The sequence below is a fragment of the Triturus cristatus genome, chromosome 10, assembly GCF_964204655.1.
Source record: "Triturus cristatus chromosome 10, aTriCri1.1, whole genome shotgun sequence".
Lineage (NCBI taxonomy): Eukaryota > Metazoa > Chordata > Amphibia > Caudata > Salamandridae > Triturus > Triturus cristatus.
Window position 1 is genome coordinate 650,334,304 of NC_140593.1, and position 19,227 is coordinate 650,353,530.

General features: G+C 43.7%; 1 protein-coding gene across 2 annotated transcripts in view; it reads left to right on the forward strand.

Moving 5' to 3' along the window:
- PPL (periplakin) overlaps positions 1-19,227 on the forward strand; it is a 302,110-nt gene that overhangs the window by 258,018 nt on the left and 24,865 nt on the right. For both annotated transcript variants that reach the window (XM_085632211.1, XM_085632212.1), the window contains exons 15-18: positions 6,938-7,116; positions 7,209-7,347; positions 17,223-17,416; positions 18,737-18,887. In XM_085632211.1, coding sequence (XP_085488337.1) covers positions 6,938-7,116; positions 7,209-7,347; positions 17,223-17,416; positions 18,737-18,887 — 663 coding nt within the window. The remainder of the gene's footprint in view (positions 1-6,937; positions 7,117-7,208; positions 7,348-17,222; positions 17,417-18,736; positions 18,888-19,227) is intronic.

Below are 19,227 nucleotides of genomic sequence, written 5' to 3' on the forward strand. Positions count from 1 at the left end.
CTACCAATGTGGCTACAGGTAACACTGCCGCACTGAAATAGCAACCTTACAAATCAAAGATAATACCCTCGTGGCCACAGATCACTCCTAACTCCTAATACTTCTGGTTCATCATTCCAAAAATCAACCACTACATGACGTCCCAAATTGGAGTCACTGGCAATGTTCCCAAGGGTTTCTCCTCCTCTTATCAATGCAAGCAATTACAGTTCATCCACATGGGCATTGCTAGATTGTAGAAGTTTCCTGTCACCTGATCAGTTACCTGGGATTTTCCCTGTCCCCCATCACCTTCAACCTCTACAAGGTCCCACTTGGAACTCTACTCTCAGAAAACAGTGCCAAATTTCGCAAACAAAACTTTACATGAAAGTCTACTCTGTAAAAATTCGAACATCTCATATTCTACCCGCACCTCATCCAGTCCTAAATGTCCACCACCTATTTGAAACTTAACCCCATCAAGAACAAATTCCTCCTTTTTGCCACAATATCAGCCAACATGTAGACCATACTTGATCCAGTGACCTCAAACTAGATGTATTCAAGTCACAATTATCAGCCAGCACCACGTTATCCCGATTCACCATTGACACCGACCTCATCCTAAAGAAACACATCACCAAGAAGACCAAGACAGTCTGATACTAGGTTTCTCTACTAGGAAAGTGAAACAATTCCTCCAAGAAAGCAACATCAGAATTACTGTCCAAGCTCTCAAATTCTCACATCTGGATGGTGGTAACTATCTGCTTGGCAGCCTCCCAGGCACCACAGTGGCTTACCAGATAGACATCCTACACACTGCAGCATGAGTCATAAAGGGCCTGCAGAATTTCGACCACACCAACCCCATGTTGATGGTACTCTTCTGGCTCCCCTTAACAGCCCATCATCATTATCTTTATTCGGATATGCATTATCCATAAAAGTACAAACATTACTCATAATCACATACATAGTCCATCATCATTAAAATATTAAAAATAAAACTCATCATTAAAACTAATCAGTTAAAATATTACTAAATTATCCATAACTTGATATCATCGACGATGTTAAAATAACAGTGTGCATAGTGCAAATATTTCACGGAAGAGCAACTAAAGACGGGCAAATCCTTAAATCTCAGAAAGGTTACAGTTAGCAGCATTAAATGAAAGTGCAGGTGTGCACAGTACAAAATGTAAATACAAGCAATACAAAGTCCAAAAATACATATTGTACAGCCTAATCCAGCAATCATCAATTCATAGAAAAACGTGAGCGGATGGCCATTTTCAGGAAGGTGCACACTCGATATGTTATATTATCATCTTTAAGCTGGAAAATAATTTTGTATGCAACCTTAAAATCCGTTGTGCCCTTTGCCCTGAAAAACGGTATCAATAACTGCATAATATATTTTTGATAAAAAGAGCAAAAGAACAGAAAGTGTAACATAGACTGTTTCCCTAAGTTACCACATGGGCAAGCCAAGTTTTCAATATTAGGTTGAAAACCTATAGGGAAGCACAACAGATACTTTATTGAGCCCGATCTAAGACGAAAAAAAAGGCTTCGCTCCCAGCGAGTAATATCTCTCAAGAGATAACTAATAGGAGAGCATAAAGGAGATCCGCCCTCGCCTGTCATTAAAATATATTGTTTCACAGATACTTTGGCGGATTCCTGGGCATATCTCGCATCCCCGTAATATTGATATAAAACTTTGCGGATAGTCTTTCCATCAATTCCATCTAGTTGCTCAGGATTATTAAAAATATGCTCTAGATTGACCGCAGTCAAATTTGCCCGTACTTGGGCCAGCCAAGGGATATCACCGCCCTTACCACATTTTAGACAATCTGCCAGAATCTCCCTTGTTAATAAGGCTTCTGGATTTTTCCAAACCTTTAGCCAAAATAAAACAGGGTGGGACCTAATGTAATCTTCCAAGTATGGCATTCTTAACTCGTTATGGCATACAAAGGTGGACAATGAAATTGGTAGGCACAAAAGTCTCCTGCAAAATCTGTTTTCTTCAGCCTGGACACTTTTAAAATTTATATGGCCCAAAATTTCATCCCCATAGGTCATAATTGGTACACATTGTGTCCTATAGATTTTAAGTAGGGACAGTACCACCTCAAATCTTTTCGGTTGGGGTAGATTTATTACTGAGTTTATGGCTCTTGAAAATGTAGTCCGTCCATAAGCCAAATGTGGTGTCCAGGACCCATTATCAGAAAATTGTAAGCCCAAATAAGGGAAAGTGCGAGTGCATATCAAAGAATCAGGGCCCAAGGTAATAGTATTAATGGAACGTTTCTTAGGACCACAACACATTAAAAAAGATTTTTTTAAATTTGTGCAAAGATCCAGATTATTCATAAAAACTGCAAATCCACTAACTAAAATTCTCATGGCATTAGGTGTTCGGCCCATTAAAACAGCATCATCTGCATATAGTAAGGCGGGCAGTTTGTTACCATTAATTATAGGGACATCGGTGGTTTGGTTAGACAGGACATTATAAAGTTCATTAATATATAAAATAAATAAGAGTGGGGCGAGAACGCACCCTTGTCTAACGACTCTCCCAACCACTATGTCTCTTGACATTGCCCCATCCATACTTATCCTTACCCGGGCCCTTAAGTCCCTATGCAGATATGCTAAAAAATACACCAAATCTTTATCTAACCGATAATCTAGAAGGCATTGCCAGAGCCTGGATCTATTAACAAAATCAAAAGCGGACGAAAGGTCCATAAATGCCAGGTAAAGAGGACTGTGTCGGGCGATAGTGTATTTCCCTATGATTAAATTAGGATTCAAACACTGTTCCACAGTACCAAGATGACTACAAAAACCCAACTGACATTTATTTATTATATTTTCATCCTCTGCCCAAGTTCTGATCTTGTTAAATAGAACTCTCCCCAATATTTTAAGGGTGTTATCGATTAGGGAAATGGGTCTGTAACAGCTTGGGTTCGATCTATCTCCTTTTTTAAAAATGGGGATAATTACAGATGTGGACCATGTATTTGGGATTTTTGTTGTGAATAAATTGTTAAAAACGTTAAGTAGCAGAGGAGCCCAGAACTCTGGCCTTGATTTTATACGGTCAATAGGCAGCCCATCCGGGCATGGGGCTTTATTTCCCGCACTCTGGAATATTGCCTCCTCGACCTCAATCAAAGAAATTTGAATTTGGGTAGGCATAACATTTTCCAGAGTGTCTTCGCATTGGGGCGGGGAGGCATATATTTTCGAGATATGAGCAACCCACACTTCACTAGTTATATTGCAACTTAGGGGGGGTAGATGTATTCCCAAAAGCTCTCAGGGACTTAGTGGCAGACCAAAAATTGTTTATATTATTAAGTTTGGCAGCACAAGCCAGGTTATTCCAATACTCGTTTAAGACCACGTCTCGCCTTAATTTTATTACACTTTTATAATTGTGCCTTAGGGTTCTAATAAGAGTGGGATCTCTGGCGGAAACTGATAAAGCTGCTCTGAGATCCCTATTAGCCCTAGAGCAGGTGTTGTCAAACTACCTAGGGTCAAATTTGTGTAGGGCTGCAGGTCTGGAGATCAGTTCCTTAATGCCAATACATAATAGAGTAACAGCAGAAACTGCCTCTGGGTTGGGGTCAGCCAAAGTGAGACAAGTCTCACAGAGAGATGGATACCTTTTTACCATCTTCTGGAAGACCTCCCTACAATCCATACCCTTCCATTTAACTCTTAGACAATCAGTTGAGGATTCTAAGTTTCCCGCTCCCAATTCTCTTCTAATATTTGGTCGCGGGGCTACCCTTAACGAGACCGTAATAGGATTATGATCACCAAAAGTGGATGCCCTGACCTCTGCCTCAACTAAGTAGTCTTCTAATGATGGAGATATGAAGACATAGTCTATAGTTGAGGCTCGTCCTAGGCCTCTATAAGTGGGTAATGGATTATCATTAGTGTTTGCAGCTGCAATATCCATCACGTTTAAGAGACTGCTAATTGATAGGTGGTCTAATAGCTCGTGTCCTCTCTTGCATGGGTTGGGTGGAATTAATTGGGAAGAACACCCAGTAGTTCCTTCTCCTATCTTTGCATTAAAATCACCTCCCAGGCATACCCCTGCCAGTTTGTACTTTCCCAATAAATTATCCAGATCCTGAATAAAGTTAAAAAGGTGAACAAAATTAACATTTGGTGTACTTAAGAAATCATTATTATAGAAATTAAAAAAACAAATAGAGGCCCCCCGTGTGTAGATCAGTAATTGGAAATTAAAATTCTCCGTGGGAATTAGTTTTACTCTACCACCTGAGGCGATGCTGACCCATATTGATAAACCCCCTGAAGGTCTGCCATGTTTAGGTTTAGGGGAAATAATATTAAAACACTCATACCCTTCGAGATATAGCTCTTTAGTTGCCCAGGTTTCTTGGAACATAAGGATGTCAAATTTATTTATCATATTTGCCCAATCTTCTATATTTAATTTTGAGGCCAGACCTGCCGCATTCCAACTCAACACCTTCAATATTGAGTCAGAGCAATCAATTAATTGGGTCATTTCCACCCCAGGGCTGATATTAGAAGTCTCCTTAGGTACCATATAGACCAATCCAGTAGTTTGAGTTTTGGGTGAAAGTCAATCAAGGGTGTCTAAGTCAGAAATAGCCAAAAATCTATTTACCGACTGATAAGAAGGGCTGAGGAGTGGGCACTGTATAGATGGCGGTTTATAGAAGAAACCAAGGGGTAATGCACAGATGTTTGTAGAGGTAAGTCAGTTGGTCTCTTTAACTGCTAATATGGATCCAACGGTCCTAGGCCGGGAAAAATTAATAACTATGCAATCGCCCCTGATAGTTTTTGCTGCAGGTCCCACCCAGCCTACCCTTTGTACCATTAAAATTTCATGTATATCAGACCTCCTGTACCCTTTGTGTTTAGCCATCCAGTCCACACATTTATTCTGCAGTTGTTCCCAGGACTCTGGTTTATTTTTCTCTAGTGGGGGTACCCCTACAAGAGTTAGCACATATGGACAGGATGCCGGGGGTAAATTTAAAACATCCTTGTTTGGTTCTACATGCCCCCTGGTGCGAATGTCAACAACACTTGTGCTAACTATCGGACCATCTTGGGAATCATCAGGGTTTACATTTTGGGTATTGGCAGATCGAGTGTATAGCTTAGAGGCTAGGGGGTTTCTCGTTTTATTATTAGAATCAAGGGAAACAGGCAACGACTTTACGGTTTAGGGCACTTGTCGAGCCAGTTGCACATTCTGAGGTGCTGACCTGTCGAACTGGCTCATTGTGTTCCCTGCAAGGTGGTGTTGCCTTAGTAGTTAGGGATTCCAGGCGATCTAAACGCTTCCATAACTTATCAAAACTTTTATCCACAAGCCCTTTAACACGATCATACAATGTGTCAACTATGATATCTATAGCAGTATCCCCAAGTGTGAAGTTAGAAAAAGCAGTCTGCGTGTACTTCGTCTGAGTGGAATTACTTTGGGTATCCACATCAGCTGGGTCAATTGAGACACTACTGGGGATTGGGTCTGCGGGGACCATGGGGCCCTTAATCCACGTGTTTAACGTTGTACGTTGTGAGTTCAAGCGTGGGGGCTGTTTTCGTTTAGAGCAGGCTGGTTTCACCACCTTCCTCTTCTTTCTCGCTCCACTTACTTCTGGGTTAGGGGTTGTGTCCAGGTTGGCTGTAGTTAATGTCAATGAAACAGTTGGACAACACCCAGATTCAAAATTTGCGGTTGTTCCTATAGAGCCAAGCCCTTCCATGCCCAGCGTATTCTCTCCAGTAGAAGTTTGAGGGGAATGTTCAATGATTCTCTGTGTCAGTACCTCTGGATCGCTTATATCAGTTTGTGCTTCACATTGGGTTTTTGTGGGGCCCTGGGACAATCTTCTCTCCGTCAGCTCGATCTCGGTGCGGACCATATTCACCGCCCGCTCCAACATAGTGTCTATGTATGTAATTTTGCGTGCTGGGGTAGTAACGCTACGTTTGCCCATAATGACAGGACCCCCAGACATCCAAAAAGTACCAGAAGAAAAAACACACCACTACAGAATACAGTTGTATTTTTAGCTCTGGTTGTTAAGGGAGTGGCCCATCCCATTTTCAAGGCCACCTGCGTTATCTAAAAAGTTATCATGACCAGAAGCCTCACTTATCTAGCTGATAATGTCACCATCTCTGGAGGTACTTGACACTCCTGCAGCACGAAAACGTAGATGAAGAAATGCAAAAAAGAGGTCTTACTATTCTATGCACCCAGGATTTGGAAAGACATCCCTATTTCAATCAGCACCACCTCAATCCTCCTCGAATTCAGGAATGAGCTACAGACCCCCAATATATACTTCACTTCTCAGGACACAGCAAGCCCCTTCTGCTCCTCCCAGGAAGCTCTCTCTAATTGTATTCTTTACCTTTGACCCTATACTGTGCTCCATTGTCTCTAGCTGATTTAAAGCTATATAATCACTACTAACATACTTGCATTCAAATCAGTAATGCAGTTGCTTGCTGTTGCGATTAAATGAAGAGTGAATTTTAAAAGTGAATGGCAAAAACAGCCCTAAAGACACGCATGTGTGCTGTCTATGTGGTACGAAAATTAATCTTGCACACCTTACTCTGGAGCTATTGATCAAGACAATGGTGCCCAGTAGTATCTTCCTTATAAAACATGATTGTTTTGACAGCCAAAGAGGTGAAAGCATGGAATGAATTGCCCCCTTCTACGACATGGCAGATCTGTGCTATAACCCCCCCCCAAGTGTTCTGTCTGCAGTCCGTCTCTTACTGTTAGCCTTTTGACCTCATGGTGATTGGTCACATTGTAGACTGGAGCCACAGTTTCATGTGCAATTGAAAAAAATAACGCTGCTTCTCCCTCCTCATGCAGAACATCACCAATGAGGTTCGGCGGATAGAACCTGAGATGAACCGTCAGGTTAAAGCGAGCGAGGATTACCTGGTAGCTGTACCGAACAGCAGTAGTGCCCCAATGTTACACAGCAAGTTGGGGGACACCAGGAAAAAGCATGAACGAGTCAACCAACTGCTGAGTTCTGCCCAGGAGAAGTAAGTCAGCCTGCTTCTCTAAGTCAGCAAGTAGGGAATGCTTCTTTTTAATTTGGATACCACAGCATTTTCTAACTCTTTTGAACTTACAGGGTGGAAGGGGCAAACCGCCTGGAGAGCAGCCTGAAAGAAGGTAAGGATCTGCTGTCCTCATATGAGAACCGCTTGGCCCAGGAAGACACAGTCCCAGAAGATCTGCGCTCTGTGGAGAAAAAACAGCAAGAGCTGGTGGTAAGTAACCATTGGGTTATGTTGCGTTGTAGAAATGTATAGTTTGTCACATGTAGTATGGAGCACTTACTGTGAGCTCAAACAACTGTTTCAACAAAACTGTGTCCCAACTACTGACAAGACAAGAACAGCTTGGGTCAGTTCTTTATTGGATCCAAACCTAACCATGGAAAGGGGAATAGATTGTCCAAGCTGGATGTCATTCCTTAAGGCATTACCTTGTGTCTGTGGTCTCCGTAAGTTAACTGATATTAGTGACATGGGCTGAGATTTTTGGATACAAAATGAAATAGCCACCTCCAAAACCAATAACGTGATGTGCAATAGAGCACTTTCTATGAATGCATGGAAAAAAAGGAGTAATCACTAGTCTAGGATAAAGTGAGTGGCCTACAGCTCACAATTATTTATTAGTATTATTCTAGACAATGAGTCGTTTTTTGCATTAAACTATTTGGGACTTGCCAATATATTTTCTGTTTTTAGAACATTTTATAAATAGATGCCCCATCTTCCATCCTCACTCCAGTCAAACAGACCCTCACCCCAGTCTTGAACTAGGTTAAAGTGGCCTATTATAAGACTCTTATTAAAACACTGGATGCCCACCCCAAACAACTGCACAGGACCCGACAATCCCTCCTCTTCCTGCCTCACTCAAAACTCGCCCTTTCCTCCATCATTGCCAATGACCTCCCTTCTTACTTTCAATCCACAATTGTAACTACAAGACACACTGGACATGCTTGTCCTTCTGGCTTCCCCCCTCCCACTTTTTCCCCTCCTCTCGCACTCACCCAGTCACATTGCTAAATGTGTAAGTTATGCCTCGGACCAATCAATATGAGGTGAATAAACTAATTCAATAAAATATTGGTATGAGGCTTGTGTGACTGTAGACACGCATGCTGTGCATACTCCTGCCATCTAGTGTTGGGCCCACATATGTGCATGTTGTTTTTCTTCAAAGAAGTCTTCTCGAGTCACAAGGTAGTGTGACTCCACCTCTTGCTAGAAATGCAGATAGGCATCAACTCCATTGTTAGATTATTTTCATTCCGCTGTGGGGTTCGGACATGTGTTACCGAGTTCCGGATTGATCCGTTCTCTTCAGTTCCTCTCCCTTCCATTGGTATTGTTTGCTATTGCAGCCTCTTTTTCTAGCAATGTCTCATTGCGCACAGCTTCGTTGGGTTCGGGAATCAGGCCAACTTCGAACCCCCTGGAGTGGGCTCTCCCTTCTGGGCCTCCCTCACCTGTTTGCTCTGTGATCGCCATGCCTTGCCTATGACGGAACGGACAGCTTTTCGCCACTGTCCTTGGTGTCGTGCTAATTACCCCTGGGACGATCTCTATCAGTTCTGTAACCTCTGCCTCTCGCCTGAGCACTATGAGGCCCCCTGTAATTCCTGCTGCTCCTTCCATTCAAAAAAGACTTTCCAAGACAGCCGGGCTCATCACTTGGAAATGTTGCACAAAAGTGGAGATGACACACCAGACCTATTTGGCATCAAGAACCTTGAGGACGAACAACTACCAGAGCCATCAGAAGTAGAGGAGGAGGTCTCCTCACCCGAAACTAGTACCGGCTCCGACCTGAAGAATGAAGACCTTCCACCCCCTCAACTGGTCATGAATATGGTCTGTCTAACTCAACCCCCTCAAAACCGCACTCAATCTGAGTAGCTTTCCCCCCCCCAAGGGCCAGAGAGCGGCTCTCAAAGCTCAGAAACAGGCTTCCAGGCCTTCTGGACATGGTCAGCTTCGAACATCCGCTACGGCTCAGTGCCGAAGAAAATTTTGAAGCAGATGCACTCGGCTCCAACTGCCGCCACCTTGGAACTGGAACGCCCTTTGGAACCAAAGCCTTCAGCATCAAAGCCCCACTCAGCACCGATGACCCATGCACCAGCACTGAAATTCTCAGTGGCAAATCTGGCATCCTCTGTCAGCTCTGTGGAACCTGTCCTCATGAAGCTGCAGGATGAACTCAATAACTGCCAGCAGCACATTATAATACATCCCCACATTGGACAGATCCTTGCCCAGCCACCGGCATCCTCCACGCAGACATTTAAGAGACAGCTCAGCTTCAAGGAGGCTCTTGAGCTTCCAACACCACCTAAGCAGCAGAAGTGGCACAAGAAGACTACCAGCCCTCTTCCACAGCCTCAGTCACCTATCCTTCCTCTCTCGGTCTCAGCCCTCACTTACCCATCTTCTCTCCTTGCTGACCCCCTTCCTTCCATGCCACAGGAGTCACCACATTCTGACATTGGAAATCATAGTACAGGGGACCCATATTACATGCCCCCGCAGGACGATTCTTATGATGGGGACCCTCCAGGAGACGCGTACCCTGATCTCTATTATGCCCGTCCCTCCCCGCCAGATGACACTACCTCCTACCATTAGGTCCTTGGTTGTGCAGCCTCATTCCATAAGGTCGACATGCATAGGAATGCCATTGAGGAGGATTTCCTGCTGGAAACCCTCTCTTTCTCACAAAGGGCCATGCAGTACCTCCCAATGCTGAAAGGCATGCTTAAACTGGCCCACTTTTCTTTAGGGAGCCAGTTAAAGCTCATGTAGTCAAAAAAATACAAGGCCTTCTCTTCTGACCCACTTTATGTTCGGGATCAACTCTCTCGACTTCTTGGTTGTGCATAGGGCTTACAAATGAGCCAAGGCATAGGGTAAGGTGATGAGCCACCACCAGACAAGGAAAGTAAGTGTATTGACACATCTGGCAAGCGTGTCGCAATGCAACCAGCAAACCACTTGCGCATCACCAAATCCATCAGCCTCCTTTCCAGCTACTATAAAGAAACAATGGTCCTGGACCAATTATTCAAGGAAGAGTTAGATTAACAGAATTAACAACTTATTTGAGCTTACATTAATCAGCTCCCAAACGTCTGTAAATCGTGAAAAAAAACACTAACTATTATTACAATATATTTATTTAGTCATTTAAAGGAACAATCATTCGAGGGTCAAGAAGGTAGGAAAATGTTCTAGGGAACGTGTAAGAAGGAGTGCTCAAGTGTATATATAGTAGTCAAGAGAGCTCAAAGTATATATTTACAAGACTGTACAAAACTGATAATCAATAAACAGTTAGATGCAACCTGGCCACATGCAAAATATTCATTTGAATGTGTAAGGAGAGTTTCCTTAAGGCTGTAAACGGGTAATGGGAAGGGGAAAACTCTCCTTACAAATTCAACTGAATAATTTGCATGTGGCCAGGTTGCATCTAACTGTTTATTGATTATCAGTTTTGTACAGTCTTGTAAATATATGCCCTTTACTTTTCTACTCACTTTGAGCTCTCTTGACTACTATATATACACTTGAGCACTCCTTCTTACACGTCCCCTAGAACATTTTCCTACCTTCTTGACCCTCTAATGATTGTTCCTTTAAATGACTAAATAAATATTTTGCAATAATACTTAGTGTTTTTTTTCTGCACATGTATTTTCACGATTTACAGACGTTTGGGAGCTGATTAATGTAAGCTCAAATAAGTTGTTAATTCTGTTAATCTAACTCTTCCTTGAATAATTGGTCCAGGACCATTGTTTCTTTATAATAACCGATACCCAGGTCCAGGGACCTTTTTGGAATACCCCATTGTTTATAATGGCTCCTTTCCAGATACACCCAGGCCCACTGGGACAAGATGGAGGAGTACTGCAAGAGAGGGCATGAGCTAGTTTCAGAAGGGAAGGTAATTTCAAACACCACAATCAGATGTTTGCTTGATGCTGCTGACACTGCCTCTTTCAGCATCAATTCTAGCATGCTCTTATGTAGACATGCTTGATTCCGTGTCTCCTGCTTCAAGTCGGACGTCCAACAACATCTCCCCAATGCACCCTTTGATGGGGAACACCTATTCGGGCCCCAGTTTGATGAGAGGCTGGAAAAGATTAAAAAAAGGACACGGAGATGGCAAAGGCGTCCTTGAGACGCCCACCCACTGTGGGTCCTTTCACATGTCAGCCTATTGTGGCGGCTCCAAGGCCACCACCCCTGATGCCTCCCACTTCCTTACAGTGTCACCAGGCTCAGCAACCGTCCTCAAGGGGCTGCTTCTGAGGGGTGGGTCCCACAGGCCTATCCTAGACCTCAGACTTCACAGGGGTGTAGAATTCCTATAGCTCAACGCCCAGGACATATTGTTTGGGGTCAAGAACAACAAGTTTTCATGTGCTAGTAGGCAAAAACCCCTGTAGCACAACCCCTTTGGCTTCCAGTTTACAGTACCACATTATCGGACTGCACTATTGACAGTGGTTCCAGTATTAAAATGACAAGTTTGCAAAGATTAGCAATATGAGGCTATGTATAATGCTCCCATTATTCTCTCTGATTAGATGCAAATATTTGCAGAATCTTAAAACCACGAGTGATGATTCTTTGCTCTCAAAAGAAAATGTTCACAACAAAATGCAACTAGGAAAAAAATACTTTTTGCTAAACTACTGTAAAAGTATAGGTACAATTTCTTTGAGGCATAATATAGTAAAATGTGTTGATGCATGCTAGTATTTCCAAACATATTCAGTGTAACCAATTTCAACAAGATTATGAGAAACATAATAAAAAAACATTGGCAAAGCCAGTAGGTCTGAAATTGGTGATCAGCCTTTTGATTTTGTTAATGCTTATCTTGTATCGACATGTTTTTTTTAAAATTTCATTGTTGTTGGAGCTGCCAGGCCTTCACCATTATATAAAATATAGACAAAAAGCTAAAATATTTTTTGGTCTTAAAAAACACACATCGCCACAGTAGTTCCTGGCACTGAACAAAACTGTTTTGTGTGCCTATTTGCTCCTTGTGAAAGAGCAGAATTCTGACACTCTCAATGAAGCCAGCCGATAGAGAGCAGCCAGAATTTTAATAAACACAAAAGGTCTTGGTTAACGCTAGACCTAATTAGGGGCCCAATTATTAAAGAAAGTCTAAAAAGTTCTTCCATGGTATATGATGTTGCATTAGTGCAGATTTATGAATTTCATGAATTTACAAGAATTTACAGAAGTAGGCCAAGAAATCGTAGTACTAGACAATATTTGTGAACTGCATTTTAGCACAAGCAAATATACATGTGTAGATTTGCTCTTGTGAAAATATATTTAGCGTTTACAAGTTCACTTTCCCTCCAACTACTTTTTTCCCAACTTTGGAAGACGTTATACATCTTCCATTGTCAGAAGTACATTTCCAGCCTTTCTCAGTATGGGAACAGATTAGAGAAGATCTGGTGAAAACTCTTAAAACATGCAAGTTAGCAGGTTTGCACAGACTCAAAAGGGCATTCCAACCCTGGAACCATTGCTTACCGCTACCTTCAGCCTCAGTATGTAGATCTGCGGAAGGGTGGCAAAATAAGGGAATTGCTAGAATTCAGCGGTACAAAAGGGGGTGGTGATGGACGGAGCATCAGAACCAATCAAACACTCACACCCAGTCAAGAGATCTGGGTTTGATCCATCACCGTTCTTTAGCCCACTCTGCCACCCCAGTTCAGACATGGCCATATGCAAATCAGTCTGACCCTGTGCCTCATGGGAACAGTCCAGCCCGAACTGCCAAGCCATGCCTACCCTGGACCGGAAACAAGCTTCCTAGGACCGGTTTCTGGCATTTCAGCCGTCTTCAGCCAGGCGTGCTTGAAACCAGTGGCAAAGTGAGCAAGGGACTCACGTCTGAGCATACCCTGCCAACTTATGGCGAACAAAGCGGTACAAAAGGGGGTGGTGATGGATGGAGCATCAGAACCAATCAAACACTCACACCCAGTCAACAGATCTGGGTTTGATCCATCACCGTTCTTTAGCCCACTCTGCCACCCCAGTTCAGACATGGCCATATGCAAATCAGTCTGCCCTGTGCCTCATGGGAACAGTCCAGCCCGAACTGCCAAGCCATGCCTTCCATGGACCGGAAACAAGCTTCCTAGGACTGGTTTCTGGCATTTAAGCCGTCTTCAGCCAGGCTTGCTTGAATCCAGTGGCAAAGTGAGCAAGGGACTCACGTCTGAGCATACCCTGCCAACTTATGGCGAAGAAAGCGGTTCAAAAGGGGGTGGTGATGGACGGAGCATCAGAACCAATCAAACACTCACACCCAGTCAACAGATCTGGGTTTGATCCATCACCGTTCTTTAGCCCACTCTGCCACCCCAGTTCAGACATGGCCATATGCAAATCAGTCTGACCCTGTGCCTCATGGGAACAGTCCAGCCCGAACTGCCAAGCCATGCCTTCCATGGACCGGAAACAAGCTTCCTAGGACCGGTTTCTAGCATTTCAGCCGTCTTCAGCCAGGCTTGTTTGAATCCAGTGGCAAAGTGAGCAAGGGACTCACGTCTGAGCATACCCTGCCAACTTATGGCGAACAAAGCGGTACAAACTCTACTTTAGTATGAACCCTAGCATAATCAGAAAGGCAACATCAGAGCTCCTTTTTAATGAGATTGCTGTCATACTTTGTCGCTGTACTACATGGCACGAAAGGGGCAAGTGGATTTTGTTACAGGACAAATAGATTTATAAAGCAACCTGCTCCATGGGTAAGTTGCTATTTGATTAAATTCCACACTCCTGCCCCTCAATGAATGCATCCTGTCAGATCAGTTCCACATGGTCACTCTTCAGGATGTCATTCCACGGCTACAGCAAGGCGACTTCATGGCAGCACTTGATCTCAAAGACGCCTACTTCCACATCCCGATTCATCCAGTGCATGGTTGCAACCTCCAGTTTGTGGCAAACCCTGTCAGTTTACGGTTCTGCCATTCGGGGTCACCACCGCACCTCGAGTGTTTACAAAATACCTTGCAGTGGTAGCCATGCACCTGTGTCAACAGGTCATCCATGTATTCCCTTACCTGGACGATTGTCTGACAAAGAGCGCAATACAGCAACAGTGCCGTGAACAGCTCCAGGAACAAATACATTTCTCATACGATCTGGAGTTTACCATCAATGCCTCCAAGTCACACTTTAAACCCCTTCAGATTCAACTCTATCTAGGGGCAGTCCTCAATTCAGAATTGTGCATGGCCTATCCCAGCCCTGCAAGGGTGCAGTCCTTCCATGCATTGCTCCCTCTTTTTCAGCCAGGTTAACAGGTCACAGTACAGTCTTGCTCCTCATAAGAATGATGGCCTCCTGCATTGACATAATCCCCCACGCCAGATTACACATACACCTGCCAGAAGAATGCTTAACGCATCAATGGACTCACGCGGAGGACCATTGGGACGATCTAGCGTTGACTAGCCACCACACCTATCGCTTTCTGAAGTCGTGGAAAACCAACAATTTGTTGCAGGGTCGGCCTTTTCTCAACCTAGGTCAGCAGATTACCATTACAACGAACGCATCAGTCACGGGGTGGGATGCGCATTTATAGGACCTAACTGTTCAAGGCCATTAGAAACCCAGACACTGCGGTCTCCACATCAACTATCTAGAGTTTCTAGCCATCCTTCTAGCGATAAAGGCCTTCTTTTGCCTCATTGTGGGGAAAGTAGTCCTGATCCGGACAGACAATATGACAGCTATGTTGTACCTACAGGGCTGTATTCTCTCTCCCCAACTCTCACAACTAGCCCAGACTATTTGGCGCTGGGCTTTCTACCACTTGATCCATCTGTTGGTGAGGTACCTTCCAGGAGTGGACATTGACTAAGTCCATGAGTTGGAACGCCACCCATTAGTCCTCCTCTTGTACTTCCAGCGATGGGGATTTCCAGACATGGACCACTTTACCATGGCAAAAAATTCAAAATGCCCAAACTTCGCCTCCAGATTTCAAAACCCACAGTCCATGGACAATGCACTATGGATGAACTGATCAGGGCTATTTGCCTATGCTTTTCCACCTCTCCCTCCTTTTGTGGTTCCGAGGCTTTGGCAAACCTCTCTCACCCTCATCCTGGTGGCTCCCACCTGGGGCAGACAGCCTTGATTCACCATACTCAACGAGCTCTCCATGGTTCCGCATGAGAGGATCCCCAGCAGGCCGTATCTTCTCATGCAGAACCATGGAGAAATCAGACACCATGACCCCAGGAGCTGCAATCTTGTGATCTGGCTCCTGAAGTCTTAAAGTAAGTTATCTTAACCTACTTCTCGAATGCATCAATATTCTGAATGAAGCACACAGGGCTACTACTCGGGCCTGCTACCCTGCCAAATGGAAACTGTTTGCCGACTGCTGCCTATCGAAGCACATTAATCCCTTGGCAGTTAGCATCCAGGACATTGTCTGCTACCTCCTACACCTACTGGCCTGTGGACTAGCGTTCACCTCTATCCAACTACTTAGCTGCAGTGGTTGCCTATCTTCAAAATGGACAACCCATATCCCTCTTCAGGATTCCTGTGATCAAAGCTTTTATGGAGGGTCTCCAAGGGCTTATTCCTCCACAGATCCCCCCCAGACCCAGTGTGGAATGTCAATATTGTGCTCACAAGACTTATGAGTCCTCCCTTCAAGCCCCTCCATTCCTACCCACTTCAATTCCTCTCCTGGAAGATGGCGTTTCTTGTTGTGTTCACCTCACTCAACGTGTCAGTGAGTTCCAGGCTTTAACGTAGGAAGAACCTTTCTTTGAGGTTTACATCTTTCGCACTAACCCTAAATTTCTCCCTAAGATGGTCTCTCCCTCCAACTTTAACCAGTCTATACAACTCCCGGTTTTCTTTCCCCAACCTGACTCCATTGCAGAACGGGTTCTACATTCATTAGAATTTAAGCGAGCCTTAATGTACTAAATAGATATAACAAAACCCTTGAAAAAAAACGCCTGCTCTTTGTTGCCTTTTCTAAACCCTGTAAAGAGTGTGCTCTCTCAAAATCAGGAATAGCCAAATGTGTCTAAATGTGACATTCCAAGAGGGCTTTGCCTATTCCTCCAAGAATCACTTCAACACACAATAAGGGGGCCTTTTGTGGACCATTCCCATAGCTGGCATCTGCAAAGCTGCTACCTGGTCTTGCCCACATACTTTAACGAAAAACTATAATGTGGATCTTCTAGCACACCAATTAGCCAATGTTGGCCAGGCTGCGCTTTTTCAGTGTACTGCAATGCTCACAGGCTAGCCATCACTTATGGGAGGACTGCTTTACATTCCAAGCACAGCTTGTATATCTACACCCACAATGGAAATGTTACTTACCCTGTAAGCATCTATTCGTGGCATGTAGTGCTGTAGATTTAAATGCGCCCACCCTCTTTTGTGGAAGCCTCGGGCTGTTGCAGTGATCATTAATACTTTTCCTGCATGGCCATCCCTGTCGCTCCTGTATCCCTTAGCTCCATCTTCATCCGCCGTGCGAAAAACAATCTAACAATGGAGCCGATGCCCATGCACACTACCAGCAAGAGGTGGAGTCACACTTCATTGTGACTCAAGAAGACTTCTTCGAAGAAAAATAACTTGCACACTTCTGGGCCCAACACTGGATGGCAGGAGTATGTACTGCATGTGAGTCTACAGTACTACATTCCACGAACAGACGCTTACAGGGTAAGTAACATTTTCCTTATGATGATGACTATCTTGAGAAAACGAAAGGTGATTTGCAGACTCTTATCACACTGCATACTAACCATGGTGGCTTACCACTTACTTGGAGTCTCCAGCTCTGCTCCAGATACCAACTCCTGACTTCATTACCTGCACTTTAAGGCACAGTTTCTATTTTTCAGAGGAAACAGTTACAAAGTTATTGTAAGTTTGAAACTTGCTCTGAGTAGACCAATTTGTAGCACTGCTTCTAATTCTCTCACTCTCCTCTATCTTTTTATCTCCCTCCTTTCTTTACATTGACTTCCTCAAAGACTATCGCCTCTGAGCTCCAGTCCAAAAAGGGCATTCTCACACAGGCTGAACAAAACTTCCAGAAAAGCAAGAAAACCTGCAGTGATCTGGCCAGCCGCTTCCAAGAGCACTGCCCTGACATTGACCGCGAAGAATCTGAGGTCAAGAAACTTGGTCAACGCTATGACAACCTCAACCAGCAGATCCAGAACAGGTCAGAACCCTCAGTACCCACACCAGTTACCAAGCACAACCACTTCCTAAAGAAAGTTTCTGCAATAGGCAAAGGTACCCTTAAAGTCTGCAATTAGAGACATACACAGTACTTCATGGAATGTCTTTTTAGAAGCATCCACGCAAACCGAGCAACCATCTGAGCAAACAGGGTAATCTGCATCAAGCGGTGGGGGGTCTATTCAAAACTATTCTGCATCAGACATTTTTACCCTTTCTAACCAGTAAGAATGTCATGTACACTTGGTTGTCTCAGTATATGTTTTGCCTCATTCCTTATTTGCACAGCCTCTGTACTAAGCACAAATGGTACCAACCCCAGCTCAGCAATCCCAAAGTCGCATGAAACTGATCAGATATTTAGACAATTTGAATTTATTTTTCTCCTTGTCAGTAACAAAAATAGAGGAACCTTTTCCCTTACACTTTTCACCATTTGGCGGAAAGTGAGGTTATGTGCCTGTTTTTCACCTCATATGGTGTTAGAGTGAGCTACTTGAGAGGTCATTGACCTTATATAGCCATATAACCCACTGGTAAGGGCTATTCTATATGGTAAAGGTCCTGTATCAGATTTGTTGCGGCTCAGGCCTATATCGAGGGTGAGGACAATTAACAACCTAAAAGCATGAGGCAGAAGCATTTTACTGCTTTTGGAACATTCTGCCTACTGTGGGCAGAATGTTTTAAATTAAATAGAGAGAAAAACAGAAATACAAATATTGAAATGTTGGAGCTATACTGGCCATTATTGGTGGTCCATAATTCAATTGTGCTCAATAGAACTCTTTAACATTCCAATATTCTAATGAGTCATTATACACAAAAACATTTATTACTTTTAAAATGACAACACCATATTTTGAAGAATACTATTTTCCAAAGGTTTAACTAACATTCACGTAATTGGTGGGAGGCACTTGAATTGACAATCCCATTTAAAAAAAAATACTTATACCTATAACGTTTGTAATAACCACTGCACAACTTTAAACCTCATTAATGGTATTAACCGTTTGATTAACAGCCTAACCATCGATTTGATGCCAAAGTATTCTATCAAATGTACACCTCATAAATAATACGTTCCTTAGAAAACTACATTGACTCCACCCCCCCCCCAACTACAATCTGCCTTGTATTTGATCAGCCCCCACTATACCCTTTCTGCATCCCACTAATATTTATATAATATATTATTAAGGTATCTTAAGAAGTCCCTGAATTGAGCAGCAGTGGTGTGTAGTATTTGCTCAGCCCCAAACATGAAATTGATGGCCCTTTGCTGTCCCTCTGGTAGGTCGCAGAGCCTGCAGAAAGCGAAAACCTCCTACTCAAGCTACCGAGGTGGCTATGATGACCTCGACCATTGGCTTTCAGTCATCCCTAACCATGAGCCGCGCGAGACCGACAGCGTCAAGCAGGTGGAGACCAAACTGAAGCAGCAGCGGGTAAGTCGGCTGCCTCATCAGCGCCAACAGCTATCATTCAGATGAAAAGCATTGTGTAATCTGTGGGTTAGTAATGAGAATCAGCGTACTAAGCTGGGGATCACTTACCATAGCTTCACAAGCCACTCGATGCCCCCAGCTCTGTCAACTATCAATTCATGATGTAGCACGTCCCACAAAGGAAAGGCCTTAGATTAATATTAATTTGTTAGCCCTGACTGCAGGCTCATCATTTGACACAAATACCTCATATACTTACAACAGGCATAACCTTCTCTGTTGCAGTCAGTTTCTCTGACATCGTAATGTTGCTCATAGACATAGCAACAGAGCAATCACA